At 25.8% G+C, this 24,670-nt stretch overlaps 1 protein-coding gene and 1 long non-coding RNA gene across 2 annotated transcripts in view; one reads left to right on the top strand and one right to left on the bottom strand.

The window, feature by feature from the left end:
* Positions 1-6,652: 6,652 nt before the first annotated feature.
* The window catches only part of LOC100207971 (serine palmitoyltransferase 1), a 42,188-nt gene continuing 24,170 nt past the window's right edge, over positions 6,653-24,670 (top strand). The window contains exon 1 of the mRNA XM_065818312.1: positions 6,653-6,786. Coding sequence (XP_065674384.1) covers positions 6,697-6,786 — 90 coding nt within the window. The 5' untranslated portion in view covers positions 6,653-6,696. The remainder of the gene's footprint in view (positions 6,787-24,670) is intronic.
* On the bottom strand, positions 19,107-21,656 carry LOC136090777 (uncharacterized). Its single transcript, XR_010643714.1, has 6 exons — positions 21,608-21,656; positions 20,736-20,814; positions 20,529-20,584; positions 19,937-20,110; positions 19,486-19,532; positions 19,107-19,210 (listed from the first exon to the last, which is right to left on the bottom strand). It is a non-coding gene; the product is annotated as an uncharacterized LOC136090777 (long non-coding RNA).

Here is a 24,670-nt window from a genome sequence, read left to right as displayed (position 1 = left end):
GATGTTTTTAAGTGTGTTAACAGTTTTGCTAGACCATTTTGAATGATATTTTCAAAGATTTTAAACTTAAAAAATGAATATTTTAAATTTTAAACTTATTAAATGACGGGTACCCGTTAATTAAAAATGTTACCCGGGCAATAACTAACGTATGACCCGGGTGGCCGTCAGTAGTCTTAATCATTAACTGACAGCCTTAGACAGAGTGAAGTTTACATTAATCTACTAAAATTTAGGCCAATTTAAAAAGTCATTCCAATTTAAGTTAAATTGGAATTGCCCCAGTCGAGTTTACAACTATCAAATGATGGTTTATGATTTAGGCTTGAAAAAAAAAAAATGTTTCCTTACAAAATTAAACATTCTCCCTGCCCCTTTCACAAACCGTCATAAAATTGCTTACCCTCTACCTCCTATCGCGTGACGTAATTTGTAGACGACTATACATTTAATTTAAAAATGCTTGAAATAAAAAGTTTTTATAGTTTCAACTTAAAGTTGACCGGATTTTTCTGAGTCGACCCGGTACAAATAACATGACACGTTAACTGTATTAAGGCAGAGGGTCATGGTCGTAGACAATTTTTTAAATCTGGGGGCTGGAGGGGGCTAGAAGAGTAGAGGCGCAAATAACATGTCTCTTAACAATAAAACTCTTTGGAACTCTGTAGTAATGCCTATACTGTATGTATTACACTAACTTTTTTAAATTGATATCTTGTAGGTTTCTGAAGTAATTTATTACTTAAAAATATTTTTAATAACATGAAGTAAAATCCGACCTTAAAATATAATATTTACAAAGGCGTACGTGATTCGGAAATTAATATATAGATCAGAAACAGAAAACAAATTTTGGCTATTTTTATAAACTTCAAGTTTTATATAGTATAAGAATTTTATAAAACATTACAGCAGTTTTAAAATTTTTTTTCAAAGTTGTCGACAGTTTTTCTATCTTCACTTTGGCTACAAAAATCATTGGCTATATCTATGATGTAAAGTTCATCAGTTTTTTTGTGTGTGTATATTTAACAGCAATCACCAGTTTAACCGTGCTTGGTTCATGGTGCATCTTAACCAAGATTTGATTCTTCTTAGTGTGCTAAAAGCTCTCTCGCTAGTGACGTTTGTTGCTGGTATCAGAAGGATAAGTTTTATCAACTTCCTAATTTCTGATAATGATTCCTTTTCAACTTCATTTGCTTCTCTGTAATACACAAAAAATTATGTGTTATATTAGCATACAAATACGCATTTTAGTGCATATGTTAGTCAATTTGAGATAGACTGACAGTCGTAATTATTAAATAAACAAGAGTAAGGTTTATAGGAAATCCATTCATGTCATACCTGACAAAATTAAGGACTTTTTATAGTGTCTAATAGTTCAGTTGTGGATTCGTCCATAACTTGTAATTGTGCATGTAGTATTGAAGCATTCAAATCTGTAGCATAGAAAGCAAGAACTTCGTTATTTGTTAAACTACCTTCAGATGAAACATTTATATGTACTGATTCTATCTTTTGAAGCATTAAATATCCTTGTTATTCAAATCTAGATTAAATACTGCCAATTTTCATTTCTATAGCTTCGAAATATATCTTCTTGAAAAAGTCATAACTAGAATATTCAGGTAATACTGATGCCGATGTTCCTATTTCAAAACAACGAGGTACTTTGGCATGGCAGGGCAAAGCAGGTTTTTCTAGTTGAAGTAATTTTTTTTTGATTTCAATACGGTTCCAAAATAGCTCAAATGACTTTTTAGACCGGATAGATTTAAATGTAATCGAAGTACTTTCAACAACTTCCTGACCTTCACTAGCCGAAAATGTAACCTTTTGCAAACTTTTTGAAAAATTGTCTACCATGCATAAAATAATCTTGCCTAAATCAATTCCAAACAAGAAATGAAATTTTTCCATTTGTGCTGCAACTCCGCCTATTCGAGCGACGATCTCGCTGTCTTTTGTCTCAGATTTAGCTTCTTCCCAAGCAATTTGTAGAGCTTCATAGTTTTCAGAGATGGAATAAAATGATTCTGCTCTTGTAATTGTAAATTCATAAACAGTGTTCAGAGCATTTTTCATGATACTGATAGCTTTAAGTGTATCTTGTACTGCTAAGTTCAAAACGTGACCATACCAATGGGAATATAGTGCTTTGGGTTCGAGGTCACTTATTCTCTTTGCAACTCCAACTTGTCGTGACGCTGGCACTATCATAACATTGACCGCGACAATTATTAATTGAAAGATTCATCCGCATAAGAACATCTTTGATAGTTGCAGTAATACTTTCAGCAGATGTGTTTTCCATATTATAAAGTCCAACAAACACTCCATGCACTTCCAAGTCATCTTCAATTATATATCGCAAGCAAATCACCATTTGCTCAGTGTTAGACTGATTTTTGGTTTCATCTACCATAAAAGTAAACCATTTTCCAGAAATGTTAGATGTTATTTTTCTGAGCATAGTGAGACCCATTATCTGCAGAATTTCATTTTAGATAGCTGCACTCGTAAATTTATCTTGCGACTTTCTTATCTATTTAGTCAATGCGGGATTATCTTTGCTTCTGAGATTAAGTAATTGAGAAAAGTTGGAATTAAATTCTTTATAATCTTTGTCTGTATTGTAATCACCACGCAAAGCAATACCTTGTCTGGCGAGAAATTGAATATTTGTGACTATTATTAACATTGCTCTATTTTCCATTTTTTCCTGTGCATGAGTTTTGCTGAGAAGTTCACCAATATCTTTAGTTGTTGAAGAAATAGTTTTAAGATTCTTAATGGCTTCTCAATGAAAAAGAGTATTTGGTGTTTCTGGAATTTTTGTAAACCCTTTTTCCAATTAGAAAATCCAGTTTTTGTGAAAACATCCTTGTTGCATTTTGAAGATGATACAATTGTAGCATAAAACTGTATCGTTACATTTGTTGTAATGCAACCATGAAAACAGTTTGTACTTTTGATGCGGACTATTACTTAGATTTTTTTTTTGATGCGGACTATTACTTAGATGCTTTTTTTGGTAGACTGTAACAGTGGAGGCAGAGTTGACATCATTGTTGGCTAAGTCAGTAATCGAATAAGAAAAATTAAAGACAGAACTAGAAGATGATGCCGAAATAACAGTGGATACAGAACCAGCATAAGAAGAAGTAGTAGCAGCAGTATCAGGGTTAGCAAGAGATGCAGTAGTAAAAGTACTGTTTAAACCATTAGCATTCAAAGTGTTATCTAAAAAAAAATGCTGTAGTAGCTGTAGTTTCAAGACTAGAGGTAAAGGCAAAGTTAGGAGAAATTGATGAAACGACAGTTCTTGCATAGAAAGAAGTAATAGTGCGGTTGGTATCTCTCCCTTCCAAAATTTCCTTCAGTCGTTTACGACGCTTCCCTTCCGCACCAGGCAATTTTCGTTTTAAAGACATACCACTGAAGTAAATCATATAACACATTGTTACATAATGTTACTATAAATAAAAAACTCTAAATAAAAAAAGGAAAATGCAAATTTATTTAAAAAATTGCCTTACATGAACAAATTAACTTTTTATTAGTTGTAGCAAGTTCAATACCACGTTGTAACATGTTCTATACAACGAGTTCTTTTTTTTATTCGAAAGGTAACGTAAAATTTACAGTTATTTACTTAAGTTTGCATATTTGCGGCATTTTTATTTTTATTATTCATTTAATTGCGAAGTATTTTTTTATAGTTGTTTTGCAATTAAAGAAATTAGTTATTGATACTTAAATAACGAAGGTTATATAAATGTTTTCAAATTGCTTATAAAAATCTTATCAAAGGCGCAACAAATCGAAAAGTGGGGGCTATAGCCCCCTCCCCAAGCCCCCACTTGTCTACGGCCATGAGGGTAGGTTGCTAGACTCCAGATTCATCGGTTTGGAATTCAAATTCTGCTTTATTTGTAAAAGAATCTAAGTGTAAACAAAAACTCCACTTTACTAAATTGCTATTCCTAGATAAATAAATCTTGAATACAAAATAAAGCACAAAGCAGTCATTACTGAAAACACTTAAAGTGTTTTTTTTTATCTTATGGCAAAAAGAATAATTTTTTAAAACTTTTGTATTCAAATTTAAATAAAAAACAATGGAAACCATATATTTGTATTAGTTCCGAATTTAAAATGCTATTAATATAAAATATTACATTTTTATTAACTTATATAACCCTGACAATACGCTTCTTAAATTCGCCGAAAGTTTGAAATTTCGTTTATAAACTTAAAAATAATTGTGAATATTTTATTACAAATGCGTCGAAGTAGAATTATTATTGCGATTGAGGATTTATAAATGCGTTGAAGTGGAATTATTAAAGTGGAATTATAGGGTTAAGTTTTGTTATGCGTCTTTTACATAACAAATATTGGGTAGTAAATGTTGTATTTATATTTATACCTTAATTTTATTATAAGTATATCTGAAATTAGATGGTTATAAAATGAGTATGTTTTTGAATTTCAAGGAAATGACCTTTGCTTTTATCAAAGTATTAAATAAAAAAACTATTTATTTTATATTAAACCTTAGGATTATTGCATAGTCCCTATGTATATTCATAAGGTGTGAGTTTTTAGTATTATTATTATTGTTGTTGTTGTTGTTGTTATTGTTATTATTACTGTTGTTATTATTGTTATTAATATTGTTATTATTGTTATTACTATTATTATTGTTATTATCATTATTATTATTTTAACTATTTTATTATTTGTTAAATTATTTAAAATAGATTCAAATGTAAGATTCAGTATTATCTATTTTATACTAAAAATGTGTTAATTTCTATAATCTTTAAACTGTAAGAATTACTATTTTTTGCAAAAGCAAACTATTTTTTGTTCTTTTTAATCTTGTATTGAATTAGTTTCAATTTTATTAAAATATTATGAAGAGCATCATTTTGTTAATAACTGAAGTTAATGTTGCTTTTATTTGATGAAAGTTTGCACTATTGCTCAATTTTAAATAAATTGCTTCAGGGAGCTTGGTATTTTATTCACATAAAAGTACCAAGCCCAATGAATTTTTTTTTTTACTCACATAATTATTGAAATTTCTAAAATTAGGGCCTCTGAAAATTTTTCCAGCCAATTTGATTTCTGAAAAGATATCAGCTTGATAGGATAAATTTTGAGTCTTGAACAATAAGGATAGTTAATGATGGGGTGCAATATTGAGCCTTGAACTATAAGAAAAACTAGAAATAAGCACTAATGTTTATGAAAAAAATGAGTTTATGAAAAAAAGCAATATAGTATATTATGATAATGGTTGTTATAATTGTTTATTGTTATACTTGTTATGATAGTTGGTGTAATTTATTACTGCTAGTCATAAGCTATTTTTGTAGTTATGCCCTGAAGAATTTTTATTTATGTATATAAGTTGTGAATAAAATTTGAAAAAGTGACAGAGTATACAAAAAATGTAAACAAAGTTGTCTTATTAACATATATAACTTTAGATCTACATATTTGGTCAGTAATATTAGTTTATGAATGTATACTAAGAAGTAATATGTTTTATTATTTGATCCAAACATTATAAAAACAACAGTTTTTGCATTCCAGTGGCATTTGTTGCTTCATGTTTCTTATGCTGCTGCTTATTTCTCTGCCCAGGTGCCTTGTTCGTCAAGGTTCGTGTTTCGGAGTTAAAGAGTTGAAAGAGGGTTGTAACCACAATTAAAATAGCCTCCTTGACTGTAGTAACCTTCATGGTCTTTGGTAGGTGAATTAAAAAAAAATTTTTAAGGTATTCAGCAAATAAAACATCCACTTTCTTATCACTTTTATTTATTGCGTAAATAACAGTATAGAATTTACTAATGTACTGGTTAATTGGTATTATCATAATAAGCCAGTTTAAGCTTAATTGATATTTTCTTGCCTTTTTTATTAATCTATAGAATTTTCAGCTGATTAATGTTTTTTTTTTATTAATACATTAAAACTATTTTAAAATTTACTCTTTATTTCAGTTAAATTACAATTACTTGAGTTGCATAAACCTAACTCATATTTTTACTTTTGCATTAACCTAACTCACATTCTAATTTTCAAGTTTTAAAATACTTATTTTCAGCTGATTTATGTTTTTTTTTAATTAATACATTAAAACTATTTTAAAATTTACTCTTTATTTCAGTTAAATTACAATTACTTGAGTTGCATAAACCTAACTCATATTTTTACTTTTGCATTAACCTAACTCACATTCTAATTTTCAAGTTTTAAAATACTTATTTTAAACTAAACAATTTTTTTAAAAACAATGAATTATGTCATAGTAAAATGTTTATATCTAGAGAATACCTGTCCGAACCCAAACCCTTAATTATTATATATTAATTAATTAATACGGAGCCTACACAGATCACTATTTCAGTATGACTTTATCTATGATGTTTCGTTGAAGGCCAAATGTGTAAAGATGTATATTTATTTCTAGTACATATAGTACTTAAATAAAATATGTAAAATTTCTAATTTTTTTTTGTAACTACAGTATGTGGTTTATTTATACACTCGCGTGCACACACAAACACACACATTATTTTATAGTTATAATAAAAAGTTTGTACTATTTTGTTTATATAATTGACAACCATTTTTACTAGAAAAAATCATAGCTTAAGATTTTTTATCAACATGGTGGATGTAACCGAAACACCATCATCAATTGTGTCTTTATCATTATGGGCAGTAAAGTTTGTCGAATATGTGGAGTTCCATTTAAAGGTTTCTATTTTTGTCAATATATAATTTTAAAATACATTTCAAAAAAAAAAAATTATAATTTTTTTTAACTGTGAGAAATATAAGTGTAATATATAACAAAGCATCTCTATTGTAAGTTTATAATGTGACACGTTATTTTTGGTTGTTTTTTTGGAAAAAAATCTAGGAGTCCGTTTTTTTTGGAAAATATTTAAAAATTCATTATTTAAGCTACAAAATTTAACTTTAATGGCTATATCATATTTCATATTTTATTTTCAGATATAAATAGGACAATTAATACTGAAATTTTTATTTTGGTATATTTAAAGGTTAACACGGTTGGCGCAGTCTTGTATATTAAATTTCTTAGATAATTTTATCTTCCTTAATTTTATCTTATTTGGTTTTAGTGTTATATATTGGCACAATAAACATTGTTTATTTACATTTATTATATATATAAATATATATATATATATATATTTTTTTTTTCTGATTCACTCCCAACAAGGCTGCAAGCAACCACTTAAGTTGGGAGTTACTAGGAAAAAAAAGAAATAAAGTTATAGAGCAAGGAAATGGATGACAGAAGACTTAAGGAATTGTATGAGTCAGGTAAGAGAGAGTTTCAAAAGGGTTAATATTTATTAATATAGGAATGTCGACAGTATTGGGATAGTTATTTGCAGTAAATAACTGAGTTTTGTTGGAGTTATAATTTGCAAGCCACTGTAAGCCCTAATCTGTTACAGAAGTGAGGTCAAATTCAGGATTAGCTGCCAGTTCTAAGCGAACAAAAAGAGAAGACTTTTTGTCAAGACCAAAGTGTAAAGTTGAGTCATCAGCAAAAAGTGCTTGAATAAAATAAATGAGCTTTGTTGGGGTTAAAATTTACAAGTTACTATGAACCCCAGTCTGTTACAGAAGTGAGATCAGGTTCAAGATCGGCTGCCTGTTCTAAGCGATTAAAAAGAGAAAAGAGAAGAATTTTTGTCAAGACAGGAGTATAAAGTTTAGTTATCAGCAAAAAGAGCTTCTTTAGCTATAAGGTTGTCTAGAAGATCATTAATGTAGATAAGAAACAAAACAGGACCAAGGATAGAACCTTGAGATACCCCAGAAGTTACTGGAAATGAAGAATAGTGTTGGGCTTCTAGGATTACTTTAATAAAGCGTTTAGAAATAAATGATTTGATAATAGGCCCTTACCTAAAAAAAGCCCTATACTAAACTTAATTTCATTGAACATTTAGAAATTTTGAATTATTATTATTTATTGAGTTTCCCAGACCACCTTCATCTGATGATTCATAATTTAATTATCAATAATTTATTTTTTTATCTGTCTTTTTTTCTAATTATATGATTTTTTTATCCAGACATGTTTATATAGTACTATATCAGGACGTTTGCGAAATTTTTCAACATACTTTGTTGTTCAAGTTCAATTTTTAGACATAATCTTATGGCAAAAAGAACATTTAACTTTTTCCATTTTGCTAATTTGGCTCAATAATTTAATAAATGGGCAACTAAGGTTTTATTTCTAACCCCTGTATGGAGAGCTTAATCATAATTGATTAGCAACAAGAAGAACAATAAGAAATCACTCAATAATTTAAAGATATCCTTTCTCTCTCTCTCTCTATATATGTATGTATATATAGATACTATGGTGCCTTAAAACCACTTTAGATAGAAAATCACAACTCAGTGTTTTTAATGTGGTGTGGTTATCTTTTGTATTAATCCTATTTTAGATTCTACTGCAGAAAAATTACAGTTTTTATATCAGAAATAAAAAACATGAATTTCTATAAGTTTTTAGATTTTTATAATTTTTTTTTTATAATTTATATCAAATTTCCATTTATTTGGGTATTAAGTTGATCTAATTTCAATGAAATTTTTTTAAAACAATATACCTGTTGAATAGAAAACAAGCTTGAGCATTTATTGGAAAATTAAACTTAAATTAGACTTAAGTTAGTTACTAAAGTTAACCACAGCACATAAAAAAAACTGAGTTCTGATTTTTTATCTAAAGAAGAGTTAAAGACACCCTAACAAAATAATAAAAAAGTGATCGGGTGGTATCCTGCCTCACTTCGAGCACTATATATGCATATATATATATATATATATATATATATATATATATATATATATATATATATATATATATATATATATATATATATTCAAACAACTTTAAAATGTTTTCTACAAAATAGAGTGCTCAATGTCCTAAAAAGAATAGAGCAATTATAAATTAGTAGAAAATCACTTAACATAAATTTTTTTCATTTAACACAGTGTTTCATCAAGAAAGACTCATCAGAAATTTCTGATGATTTTTTTTCATTTAACACTGTGTTTCATCAATAAAGAATTTATATATATATATATATATATATATATATATATATATATATATATATATATATATATATATATATATATATATATATATATATATATATATATACTTTTTTTAATTTTACTTAATAAAAAATCTTATATAATTAAATAATATAAATAAAAAACTTCCTGTGATACTTTAATTAAAATCATTAGCTACTTTTAAAATATTTTAAAAGATTTAAAAGCATTTTGCTAATATAAAAATGTTAGTAAAAATAAACATGTAGCAACACTCCCTTGCGGGTCAGGCTAAAAGATAGTAGATGTAGCAGCACTCCCTTGCGGGTCAGGCTATTTGTCAGTCGATGTAGCAGCACTCCCTTGCGAATCAGGCTATAAGATAGTCGATGTAGCAACACTCTGCGCATGATTTACAGTAAAAATAAAATAAAAATAAAAACATTTTATTAAAAAAATTAAAAATAAAAACATTGTTTATATTGTTAAAAACATTCAGAATGTTTTTAAAACATTCTGGTCAATTAAATTTGCGTTTTTGTGGTTTTTTTTTAAAACAATTTATTTGTAATTAAATTAATGGTTTTTACTTTCGTCCAACATGTGTTGGACGAAAGTAAAAAGTAATTAAAAGTGATGTATGTGTTGGCGTAAGAATCACTTTTTTCCTTCCGCTCTTCCCAAAGACAACAAACTATAGATCTATATATATATATATATATATATATATATATATATATATATATATATATATATATATATATATATATATATATATATATATAATATATATATATATATATATATATATATATATATATATATATATATATATATATATATATATATATATATATATATATATAGAGGCTTGGCCAGGAAGGTTTGAGATTTCAAGTCTTTATATGACCACGCAAATAATATTTTGTTTTGATAGTTTAACCATGGTTTTTAATAAATGCGCTGAAATAATTGGTTTTTAATTCCGATAAAAAAAAAAAAAATTTGACATGTTTATTTTTACTAACATTTTTATATTAGCAAAATGCTTTTAAATTTTTTAAAATATTTTAAAAGTAGCTAATGATTTTAATTAAAGTATCATAGGAAGTTTTTTATTTATATTATTTAATTATATAAGATTTTTTATTAAGTAAAATTAAAAAAAGTAAAAATTAAAAAAAAAGTCAAATTTTATAATCGACGACTTTAAACACTGAAGGTCCTTTTAATAAACTTTATATAAGAATCATTAAAGTTTTTGTTGAGAAGAAAAAAAAGGCAAACTTTTTTGAAAGTCGTTTGAATTATATAACTTTGATCTTTATTTTACTTTTATATAATTTAAAACATTAATGAATAATATATTTTTTCTTATTTATATAAGTATTTATTTTTCATTATAAATGTTTTTAAATACAAAAAGTTATATCAATTTTTTAAATAAATGATTGAATTATTTTTATTGTTGTGCAAAGAGTTATAAAGAATTTATATATATATAAATATATATAAATATATATTTATATATATATAAATATATATTTATATATATATAAATATATATTTATATAAATACATAAATATATATTTATATAAATATATATATATATATATATATATATATATATATAATATATATATATAAATATATATTTATATAAATACATAAACATATATTTATATAAATATATATTTATATATATATATATATATATATGAATATATATTTATATATATACAAATATATATTTATATGTATATAAATATATATATTTATATATATATATACACAAGCCTTCCCGGAAACGCTTAAAATAATATTTTTAGACAACTTTAGCACGTTTTTATATAGTAAGCGTTTTAAGAATTCATGGCAAAATAAAGCTGTAAGAAACTATAAAATAAATCAGCAATACTCGAAGAAAAGAATGAAGACTATACAAAATAGAAAACCTAAATAAAATAAGCTAAAAAAAAATTTATTAATTAAAAAAAAAAAATTGTTGTCAAAAAAATAATATATAATTTTTTTTTTTAACAAGTTTTTCATGTAAAAAAATTAAACGATGCTGCAAAATTTTGTGGGCTATTGCATTTTTAATTTACTGAACTTTCTTAACAAAATTTTTTGGAGCCTATTTAAAACTTTCATTTAAGTTTTTAAATACATTTTTTTTAACAGAGTAATAGTGATGTTCATTATCTTATATCATTATAGTAATTCGTATTAGCATTGTAGAAACAATTTCATACATGCATTGTAGAAACAATTTCATATATGCATCAAATGCAGTAAATACATTTATTAAAGAAACTATGTTATTCTTTTGTTTAACTTATTCAGTCATTAACAAAATTTATTAATCAAATAATATTTTTTATAATTTATTTTCTTATTTTCCTATTATATAAGTATTGAGAAAAAACTTCTAATATAGCAAAAACTTTTTTAAAAGACGTAAAAACGAATAAATGTAATAAAGGAATAAACATAAGAAAAAAAATTAACAAAATTTCTTATACTTCTAGCGTACATAACAAATTAGTTTCTAGACTGATAAAAATCGTGAATAAATTACATATCAAAACTTTCAATTGTTGTTAAATCATTATAAAAGATGTTTTTTTCAATGATGAAAAAAAAAAATAGTAATAAAAATTTTTAAAAATTTTATAAATTTTTTTTTTTTTAATTCACTTTTTTTAATTAATAAATTTTCTAGTTTATTCAGTTAAACTTAATATTTTGTTACAATTTTGTTTCCTTATTCAAGAATTGTTTTTTTTTTTTCAGTAAATAAGTTTAGCTTTTTGCTGTGAATCATTGAACGCTTTATAAGTTAAAAGATGCGAACAGCCGTGGTCAGTCTAAAAAAAGTTAGTCCAAAAAAATTACTTTAAATGTGGACAAGCAAGGGGTGCAACCGCACTCACTTCCCAGGAAGGCTTATATATATATTATATATTATGTATATATATATTATATATTATGTATATATATATGTATTATATATTATGTATATATATATTATATATATATATTATATATATATTATATATATATATTATATATATATATTATATATATATATATATATATTATATATATATATATATATAATATATATATATATATATATATATATATATATATATATATATATATATATATATATATATATATATATATATATATATATAAATAAAAAGCTTTTGACAAAGTTTAGCATGCTGGTCTTCTCTATAAGCTTGCTTCATGTAGTGTATCCGGGAAAGTTTTTGAGATTATCAAATTGTTTCTTTCTAAATGCTTTATTAAAGTGATCTTCGAAGTTCAACACTATTCTTCATTTCCAGTAACTTCTGGGCTACCTCAAGGTTGTATCCTTGTTTTTGTTTTGTTTCTTATCTACATTAATGATCTTCCAGACAACTTTATATCTAAAATATCTCTTTTTGGTGATAACTAAACTTTATACTCCTGTCTTGACATAATGTCTTCTCTTTTTGATGGCTTAGAACAGGCAGCTGATCTTAAATCTGATCTCACTTTTACAGCAGATTGGGGCACACAGTGGCTTGTAAATTTCAACTTCAACAAAACTCAATTATTTACTGCAAACAACTATTGCAATACTGTCGACATTCCTATTTTAATAAATGGCAACCCTCTCACTAAATCCTCTTTTTTATGCCTTCTTAGATTACCATTAAAATTAACCTTTCATGTAAACCATTTATACAATCAATTACTAAACTAGTATTCGCTAAGGTTGCTTTTTTTTTATCATAATCACCATTTTCTTACTCCTGATTCCATTCTCTACCTCTACAAATCTCTTATTCATCTCTGTATGGAATACTTTTATGATATTTGGCATGGTTCTTCTAATGATGCTCTTTCTCTTCTAGACAAGGTCCAAAAATGCATTATAAACGTAGTTGGTCCTACTCTATCTGATTGATATCCAACTATCTAAGTCTAATTTGTTTACTGTATCTGTCTCTGCATGTTTGAAAAAAGACAAAAACTAGAAAAAAAAACATTTATTTGTCTAGTTTCTTTCACTGAATTTCAACCCTTTGGGACTCATACAACCTACAATTCTTTAAGTCTTCTGTCAACCATAGTTGAAATAATATAAAGTCCGACACATTGTGGCTTAACAAACCAGATGCATATAGTCTAATGGATAATGTCTAACAAGATCTAGACTATGTATTTCATACAATGACACAATAAATTGTCACAATACAATGATGACACTTGTTATCTTCATTTCTTTTAGAATATTGATTAGTCTGTAGCCCATTATCAGTTCGTGATGAAATTGAATTGGGATTTGTTGTACCATATACTATCTAACCTTGAACTGACACACCATAATCATCACAACATTGACATGCATTGTAACCACTCTGTTGCACAGTTCCTTTTTGAAGACAGGTGAGTCACATGGAATTGCAAATATTGATACAATATAAAACTTTTCACATAAACTATCATGAAATTCCTGAAGTTCTTTTGAAAAACTGTTCAGAAAACTAATTGCAGTTGGCTTTTCATGCCCACCATACAATGCAATTGTAAACGGATTGAAGGTAGAAAATTGGGATGTTGTTGCCATATCTGGTATCCAGATGAGTTGAAAATTGGAAGACCATCTATATTGAGCCGTTGAACAGAAGTATAATTTCTTTGTCAACGTAAATATTATGCTAAAAATACTCTCCAGCATTTAATTCAGTGGTTTGAACTTTGTCTAATGTGCCCAATATGGTTCTCGAATCTTTTAGTAGTTGATGACCATGAGATCTTAAAATCTCCAATAAATCATTGACACAAGCTTGAGTGCATTGGTGTTGCAGAACCCAAATACGAATTTGTTCAGATAACAATTGATTAGAACTGGCATCAGTCTGTTCAGTACAAGTATCACAATCACCATTATCATTACTTAAAGGAAATTCTATTATCTCAGACAAGCAATTGTTATCATGAGGTTCAGTAGAATTGTTTTCTTAAAATAAATTATCACTAGATTCACTTTCTGATTGATGTTTTTTTTTGTGATTTTTTAAAGAATAACTTTTATTCGACTCTTGATTTTTATTACTTAAATGCTCTTTAACCCAATTATCATCATCATCATCATCATCATCATCATCATCATCATCATCATCATCATCATCATCATCATCATCATCATCATCATCATCATCATCATCAGTATGTGGTTCTGTGTTCGCTATTGTAACGCTGTCATCAGCACACAGGATTTTAGAATTTACCCGCATCGCTTGCGATTTAAATTTTTTTTTTTTTAATTCTCATCAGAAAGATATAAATTTTTAAGATATCTTAGTTACCAAAAGATTTTTTGAGAAAAAAACTTTACAGGTAAGACCCATAACAAAAAAGGCGTTGCATTACCGAAAAATCTAAAAAAAAAGATTTAGGCATGGGGATCATAAAAGAATGATTCGGATATGTCTTTTTTATTCATTCCCTTTAAATCAAGCTATAAACAAAAAAAATCCACTTACCTAAACTTTGAGGTTTTTCATATCATTATGGCGATTTTAAGTTTCTGAGTTCAAGTAAACTTTCTATAATATATTAATGTGCAATCTCCTACGTTGATTTTGAAAAAAAACGAACTTAGTAACTAGACTATGTCCTATTGTGCAAAGGTTATTGATTTATCTTAACTATAACAAAGTCTTTATTTCAATTAGCTTTTTAATAATTTTTTAGCTCTCAGACCCTCCCTTGCTGCAAGGGCTGAACCAGCGTTTTTTTTGTTGGAGAGATAACTTCCATACATGGAACTCCAAACATTTATTTGTTTATACTTACGTCAATTAAAGATGCTTTGCAAAAAATTGCGATGATTGATTTACTATGTAATAAAATTGCGATGGTCAAATTACTAAAAGACATTACATCTTAAAATGGAAAACTAACATACTCAATTCATGTGAGAAAAAATTCAACAATAAGAGATTTTTTTTTCGAAAAGGAAAATACCATGAAAAGAATATCATGTTTTATAAAGTAAATTGGGATGAAATATTTGATAAAATACAAACCAATGTTATGAATACTTTTTAAAAATTTATGAAAAAGAATATATTCATATACAAACAATATATTCCTCACCGCTTCAAACCCACTAGTTCTATCCAAAATCCATGCATCAACATAAAAATCAAGAATCTAATTAGAAAAAAACGTAATCTATGGTGCAGAGTGCGTGCTACAAACATCAAAAACACAAACCTAAATAATGAATACAAACTAGTTAATAAAATGATTAAAAAACAAATTAAAAAATCTACTCTTGATCATGAAATAAACTTAGCAAAAGATGTAAAACATAACCAAAAACTCTTCTATGCATATGCACAAAAAAATCAAACACATACAAAACTACTAGTACTTAAAACTAGTGACAATAATAACTGATAAAAAATAATAACTGATAAAAAAGTCATTGCTAATCTACTAAATTGTAGTTTCCAATCAGTATTTGTCAAAGAAAATCAAGATCTACCACATTTTATCAATAAAACAATGCAATTATTTGAATGTGACTAGGACCAAAAACTAAAAGAAGATATTGTACATAATTATTTATTAGAACTTAATGAAAACAAGTCACTTGGTTGTGATAACATCAGTCCCTATGTGCTAAAGCACTGTGCAGAAGGATTATCCAAACTTTTGTCATTAATGCTCAAGAAATCGATTCATTCAGGAGTGATGCCAGAATTATGGAAATCTGCAAACATTACACCACTTTTTAAAAAAGAAGACAAGGAAGATCCGCTCAACTACAGACCTATCTCTTTAAAATCGATACAATGTAAGATAATAGAGAAAATAAATAGAAAAATGCTGATAATTTATATAACAGAAAACAATCTGTTAAAGCCTCAACAACATGGATTTGTACAAAATAAAGGATGTCTAACAAACCTATTAGAAAATTTCGATATTATTACAACTGAAATTGAAGATGATTATCCAGTTGATATTATTCCTAGATTTTGCAAAGATGTGCGATAAGGTGCCCCACCATCTACTTATATACAAAATTTCTAACTATGGAATTAAAGGCAATATTTTAAATTGGATTGATTCTTTTTTAAAAAACAGAAAACAAAGAGTGGTAATGAGTGAAGCTGTATCAGATTGGTGAGAGATTTATAGCGGTGTGCCACAGGGCACACCACTATAAATCTATTGTATTGGGTCTTCTTCTCTTTCTGTTACATATCAATGATCTTCTCTAATGTATCTCTTCAATTACAAAACTATAGTTTTGTAATTTTTACGCTGATGATACTAAAATCATATCTGTTATAAAAGAACATAATGATCTAATTAATATGCAAAATGACATTGATTTGTTAACTGAATGGTCAAATGTATGGTTTTTGGATTTTAACATAAGCAAATGCAGTGTTATGCACATTGGAAGAAAAAATAGTAACTATAATTACACTATGAAACACGACAATCAAAGTTTTATTTTAAAAGCGACAACAAAAGAATTAGACAGGTGGAATAGTTTCATCCAATATGAAATGGAATCATCAGGTTCAAGCAGCTACAAGTAAAGCACAAAGAATATTATGTTTAATAAGAAAAAGCTTTACTTATCTTAACACTGAATTGGTAAGGCAGTTATGCACTTCGCTGGTTAGACCACACCTGGAATTCGCAGTTTCAGTGTGGAGTCCAGGTAATTTTTTAAAATTACCTGGACTCCACACTGAAAATTCAAAGACGAGCAACAAAGCTAGCACCTGAACTAAAACATCCAAGTTATACTGAAAAATTGGCTAAGTTGTGTCTCACAACTCTGGAAACAAGACGTACAAGAGATGATCTTATTGAGTTTTTCAAAATAACAACTGGTATTGATAAGATTTTGTATTATAAAGAGCTTTATAAAGCTTCTTCCCAAAGTCTAAGAGGTCATTCAATGAAATTTGAAAGAGAATTTGCAAAAACAACCATGAAACACAATTTTTTTACGAACAGAGTGATACCTTATTGGAATGCTTTACCTAAAAAGTGGTTTCTGCAATGACAGTAAATTCTTTTAAAGCTAGACTAGATAAACATTAGTTAACGGCTGTTAAAGTATAAATTTTAAATTTTATGCTCCGCGACAATAGTCGTTACAGCACCTTGTATTACTACTATTACTATTACTATTAGAGCCCGATAAAAAAAATGCCTCCAAAAAACACCCTTCCCTGACCTCAAATGTGAGGGTAACAAATTACCAAAATATTTTTTTCTATTGTCAACTAAAAACCTATTCATCAATCAATTTCAAATTACATGCAATAATCTCTTAGCGTTTAAAAATTATGTCCATAAAAAGTTTGAATCCCCCTCAATTTGTGAGGGTTATAATATTTATCTCGCTATAATTTTTGAACGCTAAAAGATTATTTCATGAAATTTTAAATTTATTGTTAAATTTGAATTTAGTTTAGAATAGTATAAAAAATATTTAGCAAACTCATTGCCCTCACATATGGGGTAGGGGGGGTTAAATTTATTTGGGTATAATATTTATTTATTTTTATTTTAGTATTTGCAAAGCACCGTTATTTAATGTAAGTATAACCATAAAAATGTTTGGAGTTCACTCCATGTCTAAAAGCTATCTCAAACATAAAAAAAAAAGGCAAGATCAGCCTCTGCCTTTGTTAGTGAATAATAAATCCCGCACCGAATTAAAATCTTTTTAAAAAATAATAATTTTTTGGATTTCCATTTTATTTTTATTTGAAAATTCAGAAACACAATTTCTATAATGACTAGTAGAATAACCTAATACTAATTTAGTCTTGTCTAAATCATTAATAATAATAAAGCTCGATTTGCAACTTAGGAATGTAAGGTTTCCATTGTTAAATAATTATTTGACGCTGGCTATCAGCCCTCTTTAAAAGGTTTTGCAAGAATGGAGATAACGCTTTAGAATCAAAGGTGCTTACGGATCAAGGGTGCAAGTGCTTCCCTATATCTCTTTAATATTTGTTGAATATAAGGAAATCGGCAAAATGCAAAGTACACACAAGTGAAATGCGAACTTTTGTGTAAACCAAAATATCATATTTTAAGGACCATGATTATATTATTAATTTAAATACAAATAAATATGAATATATTAGTAATGTATGTTATTAAATGTAAATGCATTTACTGACTATTAGAGAGAGCATGCAGGTAAATGTAAATACATCGACTGAGGGTTTTGGTTGGACCAGCGTAGTCATGTTTATAGTCATGATTATTGTTTAAAAACAACTAAAAAAGCTGTTGCAACATGAAATACCTATAGAATAATGGTCCGCAATTCAATTTCGCATTTTACCTTGTATTTATATTGAAGCACCTTTTGTAGTTAATGCATCAACTAAAAAAAATTATATTTTACATTCATTTTCACCAACTTAAGGAAAATATGTTGTACCTAATATGAGGAGCCCAAATTTAATTTCTCTAAATGTTTCAGTATTTATTTGTTTGATTATTTTATTATTTTCTAAATGTTTCAGTATTTTTTTTTTTTCCAATAGTATATTGAAAGCTATATTTCTATGATGTAACGATGTCGAAATATTTTATCAGAAATTTAAATATCAAGTTTTATTTCAATTATAAAAACGAAATTGAATAATTTATAGGTTTTATTAATAATAATGTATTTCTAAAATTAAAATAAATTGAATACAACATTTTCTGCAAACATCAAGAACGTTAACGTAACCATTTCTGCCACTAATCCTATCGGCTAAGTCAGTTAAGCTTTTTCAATCTTCTAAATTGGTTTTGATATTGAAAATATAAATAAAATATAAAAAATTAATGTATATATATATATATATATATATATATATATATATATATATATATATATAAACACCCAACTCACACTTGCTGAACATCCAAGTGGTACATCAATGATTATAGTCGGATCTGTTTTTAAATCCTTAGTACTTATAGATGAATTTGATTTGCCAATATCTTTAAAGGATTTCTGAAATATATATATATATATATATATATATATATATATATATATATATATATATATATATATATATATATATATATATATATATATATATATATATATATATATTTATATATATATATTTATATATATATATATATATAAATATATATATAATAAACATTTATTTTTCAAATTTAAAGAACACACATTTTATAATTTATTATTTAATATCTAAAAGTATTTTATTGAATTGGTTTAATAAATTTGACTTTAAAATTCCCACATTTAATAATTGATTTTCTGAATAAATTGATACTGAAAAATCTACATCTAACAGATAAAAAAAAGATAAAAACGTTATTCTTATTACATTAAAGCTAAATATTTCGTTTCTTTTACATTTTTTTAAATTTTGAAAGTATTGCTGTACAGCCCTCGGAATTCGGGTCGGCATTTGGCAATGCAAACCTAACTGCCGAACTTGAGGTTGCCAAATATTTTCGAACATTTTAAGTTTCTACATTTTATGATGGAACTTGTCAATAAATGTTTTTGCTGACCTGATGATGACCTAAAACATATCAAGGCCTACAATTTTTTGCCAACTTCAGTTTTTTTTATTTTTAAGGGTTGGGTGTTTTATAATAATAAAAAATAACTTATTTTAATACCTTGTTGCTATAAACATTAAATAAAATATATATATTGATTGAATACCAGTCTTACAGTCTTACCAGTTCCACAAGTTGATTCTGGTGAGCTACAGAAACGCTTTTTATCTCTTAAAAAAAAATTAATAATTGTGTAGTAATAACTAATAATGGTAAATTAGTTTAAAGAAAAATAAAATAAAAATATAAAAGTTTGTATTGCCTTTCAGAAATGTAAGTACAGAGAGCTACTTCAGCCTAAATCGAGAATACGCCAAAATATCATTACAAATAGTTATCATATTAATAAAAGTTATTTAAAAAAATCCCTTATTTATATAATTATACAAATTAGTAATATTTAATTATATAAATATGTAATATTTAATTATATAAATAAGTAATATTTAATTATATAAATAAGTACTATTTAATTATATAAATAAGTAATATTTAATTATATAAATAAGTACTATTTAATTATATAAATAAGTAATATTTAATTATATAAATAAGTAATATTTAATTATATAAATAAGTAATATTTAATTATATAAATAAGTAATATTTAATTATATAAATAAGTAATATTTAATTATATAAATAAGTAATATTTAATTATTTAAGTAATTATTTACTAGAATAAAAAATTGAAAAACAAAAGCTTTTAGATTACCTTTATTCTTGACACATTACTAGCTTTAGCAAATATAAATACAATAGATTCAGGCACTAGAATTTTAAATACATAGTCACTATCCTAAAAAGATCATTACTTAAAAAACAAAAATAATACTGGAAAGTTGAATATTATCCAAATAGATGACTTTAAGATGAATTAATTAGAAATAAATATATGATTAATATTATAGATTATGATTACCTTCAAACTATTAAAAGCTAAAACAAAAGCTTTAAAAAGATCATGCAATTGATCTTCTGTCATTAGGCTAAGGAGATCTCTGTTACAAAGATTTTCTGAATAAATAAATGGAAATGCAAAAACATGTTAAACAATCAAGAAAAAAACAAAAAAGTAAATAAAACAAATGGAATAATAGAGTGTAAATTCCTATATTTTTATGTAATACAAACTTTTATCTTCTCCACCAGCAATAAACCAGTTATGTCTGTAACTGTATAACTGAACATCAAATACAAAAATACTGTTTAAGGATTTAGCATTTAGTAAGTTGTTATCAACTTTGACTAAAAGTCAATTTTAAATACTTGAAGTCAAAACTATTTGACTTCAAGTAATGAAAATTGAATACTCAAAAATAAAATATTGCAAAAGATTTTATTTACATTAAAATATTACACGTCATTTTGCTTCCAAACTGATGTTTAAACAATTCCCAATAAATAAACAAATGCTAAAATATATTTTTAAGAACACAGTATTTAATGAACTCTAGGGACCTTCAAATTTGTTCAAAACAAACTCCCTTCATAATTAAATAGTAACTGGCAAAGGTGGGATTTGAATCTGCAATCCTGCTGCGACAGGCAATCCGATCACAATAATAGCAGCACACTATACAACTGAGCTATCCGGACTCAATAGTATATTATATAAAAATGTATCTGTTAATTGTAAATTTAAGTAAGATACTTACTTGACCAGAATAAATAGATTAAAATAGAACTGAGAAGTGCTATTTTAATCATACTTTTCTTTGTAAACAGATTCAATCCTATAAACATTTAATTATATCCTTATCTTATTACAAACAGTTATAAAAAAAATATTACCACAAAATAAGGTAGACTGTATCGGGGATCTTTCTCTCACATCTAGACTTGAAATTTAAAAAGAATTTCATCTTAATTTAATTTCAAATTACACCTGTAAATCTATCGAACATAAAAATTCTGATCCAAAAATAAAAAATCTATTATTACGTCATCATTTAGTAAAATCTTTACTTTTTGGCTTTATTTTGACTGCCAATTTTATGAGTTCAAGCTTAATGCCTTGTTAAGACTATATTTATTGAACAACACTTTAATTTCTCATATATTTACACATCAAAAATTGTATACAAATATGTGTATCAAAATTTATAACATATATATAATTTTTAACATATATATATATATATATATATATATATATATAATTTATAACATACACAATAATATACACAAATACGTGTATTAAAAATTATATACAAATATGAATAAATCGTATACTTGCTGTAACAAATGTATCCAAGTCTTCGATATCACTTGAACTACCTTGAAAGAATTATTAGACAAGTTTGACTTTTTGTTTTGTTTTAAACAGAAAATAGAAAAAGTGAAAAACAACAACTTTATACTTAAACATTGACTACAAATGGCGCATCCATCATCAACAGAAAATTTTTGACAGATTACACTTCTAAAATTGGCATTTTAGAAGTGTAATCTATCTGAAAAAAAATTACTAGATTGTTATTCTTTTGTATATTAATATATATTATATAATATATATATATATATATATTATATATATATATATATATATATATATATATATGTATGTATATATATATAAATTATTAGAAAATCACTTAACAAAAATTTATCTCATTGATAAATTTTTGCTAAGTGATAGTCAAATTTAAAACTGTGTTTCATCAATAAAAACTCATCAGAAATGATGATTTTCTGATGAGTCTTTATGAAATGATTATGAGTATTCTCAGAAATTGATGCATCTCTGATGAGTCTTTATTGATGAAACACAGTGTTAAATGAGATAAATTTTTGTTAAGTGATTTTCTACTAATTTATAATTGCTCTGTTTTTTTAAGGACATTGAGCACTCTACTTGTAGAATACATTTTAAAATTTTTTAAATATATATCTATATATATATATATATATATAAATATATATATATATATATATATATATATATATTTATATATATATATATATATATATATATATATATATATATATATGTATAAAATATTTTATGTATGTATATAATATTTTATTTAGTATTTAATGGCGATTGAACAAATTTATTGCCGGCGTTCAATCAAATAAATATCTTAAGAAACAAAAAACTTATAAGGCTTTAATGTGCGTTCCCAGAGTTGCAATAACGAACAACAAGTTGCAATAACGAACAAAATTGTTACAAAAACGAACATAGGCCGCGTCAGGTTGCATTAGCGAACAAAAATGTTCGGTAATGCAAATTTAGTGTTGCTATACCGAATATCCATATGATTATCATCATCATCATCATCATCATCATCATCATCATCATCATCATCATCATCATCATCATCATCATCATCATCATCATCATCATCATCATCATCATCATCATCATCACCATCATCATCATCATCATCATCATCATCATCATCATCATCATCATCATCATCATCATCATCATCATCATCATCATCATCATCATCATTATCATCATCAACATCATCATCATCATCATCATCAACATCATCATTATCATCATCATCATCATCATCATCATCAACAGATTGTGAGAATGCACGAACAAGTTTTCAAGTGTTTTTTAATAAAAAGTCCACTCACTAAAACAAAAGCATACCTACTTGATTATAAAAGGAAAAGTTTATAAGAAGAAACACGGAGTATACCCTATTTTCAAGGTCTAACAAGTTTTATCAAAATACAGACTTAATATTATTTCAGTTATTAAAAAAGTTTGTAAAATTTCTAATTTTAAAAATATTATTTGCACTATTATTTAAAAAATATTATTTGCAACATTTGTTGCATTTCAAATATTTATGCATAAAACTGAGGATATATGTAAGCATTAAAGATTTATGGAGAAATTTTTTTAATTCTTAAGGAAATTTGGTCCTAAATGGCAACAATTTTATTAAAAATAAGAAGAACTAAGGAAAAACTTTTTTTCTAAGTAAATAAAACATCAAAAATGATAGAGGATTCATTGTTTAAACAATATATACATTTTATAGAATTTAAAATCATCAAGGACAAAAAAAATTTGTCTTTTTATTAGTTAATATAAGGTATGTGCGTATATGGCTTTTACTGTTTAAAAGTAAAAATCTGTGACTTTGTTGAGGTACCTAATTTTCTTTTAGTCCTTTTATTGGGTTTTTTGAAATTAAACAATAAAGTTCTATAATGAAACTGTGTGCTGATTATTAGTTTTCAACATATCTTCTCAAATCTTTTTAAAACAATAGTATTCAAAGATATTTACTATCAATCACATATGACCTAGATAATTTACCATAATTCAAGTGAAATATAAAACTATAAAAGTATTAATGGCATATTACTAGCATTTACATAACTTTAACTTAAAGCAAGAAATTAATGTTTATAATCAGGCTAGATGAGGAAAAGCTTTAAGCTTTATAAATAGGTATTTACCAACCTGTGACATCTTTTCTCAGTTTTGTTTTTTAATTTTTTTTGTAACTTTTTAATTTCAAAGTTAAATTTAGATTAAAATCAAATAGATAAACACGAGTAAAAGTGGCAAGCACTTTGAAAATGTAGCTTTAGTTAACGCATGCGCATAAAAGTCAAGTACTAAATCTATTGGACAGCAAAAATTTTGTCTCCATTTTGGCAGTCAGTTAGAAAGCAGAGTCATCTTGAATTGTCTTGGGAGGCATTATCATCTTTGATCTAAACCATAAACACTGGTTTTATTTTCCGCAATAAAAATTAACTCTCAAATGAAAATAATATCTTTTTAATTTCAAAGTAACTTTCGTCACTTAAAGTTTTTAAATATATACTGTTATTTTAAAATTTTGATTTTAAATGGGTTTTTTTTATTTGTATTTT

Source organism: Hydra vulgaris, chromosome 14, assembly GCF_038396675.1.
Source record: "Hydra vulgaris chromosome 14, alternate assembly HydraT2T_AEP".
Classification (NCBI taxonomy): domain Eukaryota; kingdom Metazoa; phylum Cnidaria; class Hydrozoa; order Anthoathecata; family Hydridae; genus Hydra; species Hydra vulgaris.
The sequence above is the reverse complement of the archived record's forward strand: the minus strand, read 5'-3'. Positions and strand labels throughout refer to the sequence as shown.